We start from the raw sequence: 6,622 nt of genomic DNA on the forward strand, positions 1-6,622 counted from the left end.
CTGCAAGGAGCATTGCCCTGGCTTGAAAAAACATGGAATTTTTACATTATAGAGATATTACCTCTTATATTACCCTTTTTTTTTTATGTAAAGAAAAAACCTTGTCTGTCTTAGGTAGCAAGGTTGTGCACACCTTGCAGGTGAGCTAGGTGCATTGTAATCAGCAGAACTGTGGCTTGAACTTGGGACCCTCAAATCCTCTGGTGCTTTCACTGTAGTTTTTTTAAACTTAACAATACATACAGCTTGAGATATAACTCTTTTGTTAATTAAAACATCCCCTGAAAATTGAGACAAATTCTTAAACTTGTAAGAAGTGTTTCTCTATCCAACAAAAATGTATTAACTAACATTAAACCATCCATTCCTGATCATGCGCGTCCTTAGCCACCCCGTCTCTAGAGAGGAAAGGTGGCGTTAGTTTCGCTGAGAACGTGGCCCACATACTTGCGTGCCCAGAGGGCGGATGGGAAATTCAAACAAGGGAAGCTGGTCAGGTGGGAAGGAAACCACGGCTCTGATGGGATGAAACATCGCAGGTGACCTGTGTTTCCACGTGGTAGGGTGGGAGGTGGGAGCGAGTGGCTGGCCAGAGGGCTCGTGTCCCCTCCTGGGGCAGTTCCTCCTGGCTAAGCGCTGGTGCAGGCCGGGGCAGCCAACTGGCCAGGGTCTTGGAGATTTGAGGTGGTGACCTTCATGCCACCTCAGCCCACTGCACACACCTCCTCTCTGCTTCCTCTCCTGTCCCTTAGGTCAGCTCCCCCGTGTTACCCATCCCCCTCCCTGCCACTTGCCCTCTTGTCTTTTTAAGGCTTCTTTTGTAAAACCCAGATCTGTTTTCTTTTTTCTTTTTTTTCTTTTTTTTCAGATCTGTTTTCTTACCCTGACCTCAGACATGCGAGGCTTGGGGAGCCTCTGACCCATGTTGGGCAATGCCCTGTTCAGAGCCATAGTGATAACAGTGCCACCCGGAAAGCCAGAGAACTGCCCGTTTGCTCTGGGCAGTGGCTGGACTGTCGTGCAGCCGAGGGAGAGCGTGTCCATTCAGAGGGTGGAGCAACGACCCCAAGGGCGGGGCTGAGGCAGAGCTGGGGTAGGGTGGCCCTGCGGCCCTGCGGCTCTGCGGGTTCCCCTGAGCGAGCTTCGTCTGATGAAGCTCCCCCCTGCTGCTCCGAGGGCACTAACTCAAGAGAGGAGACCCGATGCTTAATTCTGAAGGACAAAAGACAGCAGAGCACACACACCACAAATCACACTCGCTGCTGTCCACGCAGCCTTTGCTTTGATGCTTGGTGGCAGGGAGGGGAGAAAGGAAAGTATGTAATCCACTGTGTGTTGTTACGACAACTGCAGATGTGTGCCAAGGATGACACACTAGGCGGAGGTGTTGAGGTGACGTATCTTAGCTTAAGTTCCGCCACCCCATGCCTTAGTATTTATTTATGAAAATGTTGGGTTTGTATTGTACTGTTAACTTCTTTATTCAGGTTACATATTATTTTTTGATCATCCCAAATAAAAAGATTCTAATTGCTATAAATCATATACTGTATTTCTAAAAATAGCCATTTGGTTCTTTCTTTCTAGGAACTATTTTTGGCTGGCATCTGACTTTTTCTGGGCTTTTGGCGAGTTCCCTGGAGATGATGAGTTCTGCTCATCTGTTGTTGAAATGTGTTACTTCATGGGTCAGTTGGTGGGAGAGTGAGTCTTGCATGCTTTAAAGACACAAATCTTCCTTCCGTGTTTGCAGAAATGTGCAGAAATTATTGTGGCTCACCTTGGCTACTTGAATTACACTCGGTACACAGTGATTGTGGGATTTGAACACCTGAAGCTACCTGAAGCTATCAAGGAAATGAACTTCACAGTAAGTATACCAGCTGACTGCGCATGTTTCCCATGGCTCACTTTTTAGTTCCTGTTCTTTTGTTGAGTAATAGGAATATATCCCAGCGTCTAAATAATGTGTTTTTTTTGGACAGTGGAAGATATAAAGTTTAAAAATATTTTAAACCACAATTTCTTAGGAATATGGAACCAAGAGTAGCTTAAGGAAACAACATAGAAATTGGCAAAATCCTTAGACGTTCCGAGATTTAGAATAGAGAGTGTACAGTCGTGTTCCAATTGGAAGGCAGTTAAGGGCCGTCAGGCAGCAGACCATCCCACGAAGGCAGGACTTCCTTCTCTAGCCTTGTGAGTGGTCTTCAGACCTGCTGGGACCTCTAGGGAGGGGGCCCCTGCTGTAATCTTAGATGATCCTTTCTCCTGTCAAGCTACAATCTACCTCCTTGTCCCCTCCACTCATTAGGAGTCAGTATAACCAGCATAGTGACAAGGGTGAGGGTTTTAGATTGCACAGACGAGCTGGGTTCAGATCCTGGCTCCATCATTTGCTAGTTTGACTTGGTTGAGTCTCAGTTTCCCTGTCTATAAAATAGCTACCTCAAAGAGTTGTGAATAATAAATGAAGATACTAGTAAGTACCTTTTTTAAAAAAAAAAAAAAGCTTTATTACAATATAATTCACATACTATAAAGTTTACACTTTAAAGTGTACAGTTCATTGGTTTTTAGTATATTCGCAGAGTTGTGCAACCAGTCTAATTCCAGAGCACTGCCTAATTGAGAGTGTTTGCGTCACACCTAAAAGAAACCTGTTAGCAGTCGTTTCCCATTTCCCTTCCCCACAGCCCCTGGCTGTCACTCGTCTTCTGTCTGTCTCTGTGCATTTGCCTAGTCTGGACGGTTCGTGTGAATGGAGCCATACGACGTCTGGTCCTGGTAACTGGCTGCTGTCACTTAGCGTGATGTTCTCAAGGTTCCTCCAGGTGGTTGTGGGTATTAGTACTTTATTCCTTTTTTTCTTTCATAACCTCTGTAAAATCAGGTCTTTTGCATTTGCTGCTTCTGTGGCCAGTTTCTAACAATCCTCAAACATCGTTCAGAGGTTAGGTTTTGCTCTTGAACTTCTTCTTTATTTTGGCTCCCTTGCTCCAGCCTCTCTAGAGGTGGTGACACGATGTCGCTGTAGGGCTCAAAAAGGGGACAGTTTCAAAAAGAGATTACCATCGGAACCACCCACCTTGAATTACACCATAGCCAGAGCTTCATTTTTGGTAGCACTTTTCACTATCCAAAACGAAAACACCTAAAACCCTTGGGGTTTGTGAGGAGCGTCACCAGAGAGCTTTCCATGTTTGGTACATTCTGTATTCCCAGTACCCAGCACCGTGCCTGGTAGCTCTTAGGCTTGCAATAACTATTCATTGGTTTAATCAAAGAACCACACTGTAGCACTTCACAAATTAAGAAATTCAGGCAGCCAGGAGACTTCTGAGATTATGCTTATCCTTGCTCTAAACCAAAGAATTGGAGAGTACAAGAAAGGAATGCCTTTTTTTTACCAATCAAACTTGCAGATATAAAATAACCAGAAAGATAACATTCAAGGTTGGGGAAATGCAAGGACACGGTGTTCTCATAACCATTGATGGGAGTGTCTTTTGATTTCTCGGGGGTAGTTTGGCAGTGTATAAAAGCCTGTACTTGCAAACTCTTTGACCTAGTAATGCTACTTCTAGGAATTTATTCTAAGGAAAAAGAAATGTACACAAAGATTTATGTTTAAACCTGTTTCTCAGAGCAGGAAGTTGGGAGCAATCTGCATTTAGCAGTAATGTTCTGGCTAAATTACTAGGTTAATTCTTCTGTAGCCTCTAAAATAGTAAGTTAATTACAAAATAGGGTAAATAGCACAAAGTACATATTGATTTTTAAAAAAATACATGAATTAGAAGCATTTATATTATAAAAAACTAGAAGTCTGGAATGTTCTCTGTGGGTGGTGGGGTCGTTTAGTTTCTTCTTTTCCTCTATTTCCCATAATGAATGTTTATTATTTTTATTGCCAGAAAAGAAAATTATTTTAACAAAACAAACTCTCGAGACAATCAATATTTGAAAGGGGAAGCCTACGACATGTGCTAACCATCCTCTCCCACCCAGAACCTCAGTTATTGACAAATTACCGATGCTTTTTCTTCTGGTCTGATTTGCAGTATCCTCAGAGGATCACAGTTTAACATCATGTTGACAGCTTGTGTAGAGATACATTAAGAAATTAGAGAACCATATGCAAAACGTTTCTATATCTTTTATAAAATTGCTGTTGAAGACAGTATCCATTATTTTGTGAACTCTAATCTCAACTCCAAATAGAATTTTTTTTTTAGACTTTAGTATTATTGTTATTATTATTTTTAGTGCAGTTTTAGGTTCATAGCAAAATTGAGAGGAAGGTACAGAATATCCCATATGCTTCCTGCCCCACACCATGCACAGCCTCCCCCATGATCAACGTCCCCACCAGAGTGGATCATTTGTTACAGTTGATCAACCTATGTTGACACAGCATTATCACCAAAGTCCATCGTTTACATTAGGGTTCACTCTTAGTGTTGTACACTCTGTGGGTTTTGATAAATGTATAATGACAGGTGTTCACCACTGCAGTATCATACAGAGTAGTTTCACTGCCCTGAAAATCCCTTGTGCTCCGTCCATTCATCCCTCCTTCCCCAAACCCCTGGCAATTGCTCATCTTTTTACTGTCTCCGTAGTTTTGCCTTCTCCAGAATGTTACATAGTTGGAATCATACAGTATATGTACAGCCTTGTCAGATTGGCTTCTTTTACTTAGTAATATCCATTTTAGGTTTTTTCCACGTTGTTTTTTCAAGGCTTGATTGCTCATTTCATTTTTTTGGGTTGGGGGACAAGGTCTCACTCTGTTGCCCAGGCTGGAGTGCAGTGGCCTCACCATAGCTCACTGCCTCCTTGAACTCCTGTGCTCAAGCAACCCTCCCACCTCGGCCTCCCAGAGTGCTAGGATTACAGACATGAGGCATAGCGCCTGGCTCATTTCTTTTTATCACAGAGTGATAGTTCATTGTCTGGATATGCCACAGTTTATCCATTGACCAATTGAAGGACATCTTGGTTGCTTCTAAGTTTTGGCAATTAACAAACAAAGCTGCTATAAACATCTATCTGTACGTCTTTGTGCGGACATAAGTTTTCAACTCCTTTGTATAAATAGTAAGGAACAAAAACAGAATTCCTTTTGATTATTTGTTATAACTCCTTTTATTAGAGAATGAAAGCTCTAGAACTCATCACTTTTCTCTCTTGGTATCGGCTGTCAAATTTCAGAAAAAAGATTTTTGCTGAATTGCAGTTATCACTAACATCCTGATACAGATTTCTGGTATAATTATTTACATTTTTTTTTTTTTTTTTACTCTTTTGCCTTTTAAAAAACTTGAAAAATGATTTTGATCTAATCTGGCTTTTTATTAAAGCTACCTTCATTCCTTTTTGGAATTTAATAAGCTATAATGAATAAATACATACTAAAGATATTTTAGTGATACTGCTACACATCCACCAGAATGGCTAAAATGAAAATGACAGAACATGCAGAAGCTGGCAATTACGTGGGTGATCAGAGCTCTCATGCCCTGCAGGTGAAAGTGTACATTGGTGCAACAGAAATGCATACATATGTTGACCAAAAGACATGCATTTAAGTATTTATAGCAGCACAATTCTTAATAGCCCCAAACTGCAACACTACCCATGAGCAGTAGAATGAATACATAAATTGTGCTGTTTTCCTACAGTGGAGTACTATACAGCAATGAGAATGAATGATTTCAGCCTTACGCAGCATACAGATGACTTCCACAAGCGTAATGTTGAATGAAGTAAGCCAAATACAAAATAGTATATGGTATATGACTCCACTTACATAAATTACAAAAACAAGCAAAATTAATCTATACTGTTCAGTTTTGGAGCCCCAGGCTGTGAATCTGAGGACAGATCTCTATTCCAGGAATTCTGCTAGTGCTGCTCAGATTGCTGTGATATGTCCCCCACCCTGTGTGCTCCCTTTGGCTGTCCACTCAGGGGACTCTGAGGATATGAGACAACATTGGTTCTCTGCTGAAGAGTTAGCATTTTACTGATTGTATTTTTCTTGAAGTTTGCTTATTTCATGTCTGTACAGGATTTGACATCATCCTTGCTTGCACGTAGTACAGGTAGGTGCTCAGCAATGCTGAGGGGACGGCTGGGTGAGCTGGACCACAAGCCCGGAGATTATGAAGGGGAGGCAGGAAGTGGCTGCTTGTTCCAAATGTAACTTCAGAGTGTCACAGGACGAGCCTAGTCTCTGAAAGGACAAAGACGGCCTTGTGACGCCAAAGGGACCTTGACGCAATAGCTAGCGCATGGAGTGACAGTGCCTGAGATTTCAAAGGGAATGTCTAAACCCTTAGTCTTTTCTAGGGATCTTACTCTTTATTTCCTTTTACTTATTTTATTTTTTAATTTAGCTTAATTTTATTTTATTTCACATGCTAACCTGTGGTTGTACCATTAGCAGAAGAAGACTTAATTGGAGAATTTTTAAATGTAGAAATGACATGTTCACTTTATTATAAAAAGGTATCAACACATGAAGACTATGCTAAAGGAAGAAATGATGAGGATAGAAATTAGGGTGATAGAAACTGTAAGCGGATTTAAGGATTGTCAGTTTACTGAACGACCC

General features: G+C 41.5%; 1 protein-coding gene across 1 annotated transcript in view; it reads left to right on the forward strand.

Moving 5' to 3' along the window:
- The window catches only part of LOC105812415 (transmembrane protein 181), a 47,172-nt gene that overhangs the window by 21,454 nt on the left and 19,096 nt on the right, over positions 1-6,622 (forward strand). The window contains exon 6 of the mRNA XM_012646854.1: positions 1,754-1,870. Within this exon, the coding sequence (XP_012502308.1) occupies positions 1,754-1,870 (117 nt within the window). The remainder of the gene's footprint in view (positions 1-1,753; positions 1,871-6,622) is intronic.

Source organism: Propithecus coquereli, unplaced genomic scaffold (genome assembly GCF_000956105.1).
Source record: "Propithecus coquereli isolate 6110/MARCELLA unplaced genomic scaffold, Pcoq_1.0 Scaffold25, whole genome shotgun sequence".
In the NCBI taxonomy this organism is placed as follows: Eukaryota; Metazoa; Chordata; class Mammalia; order Primates; family Indriidae; genus Propithecus; species Propithecus coquereli.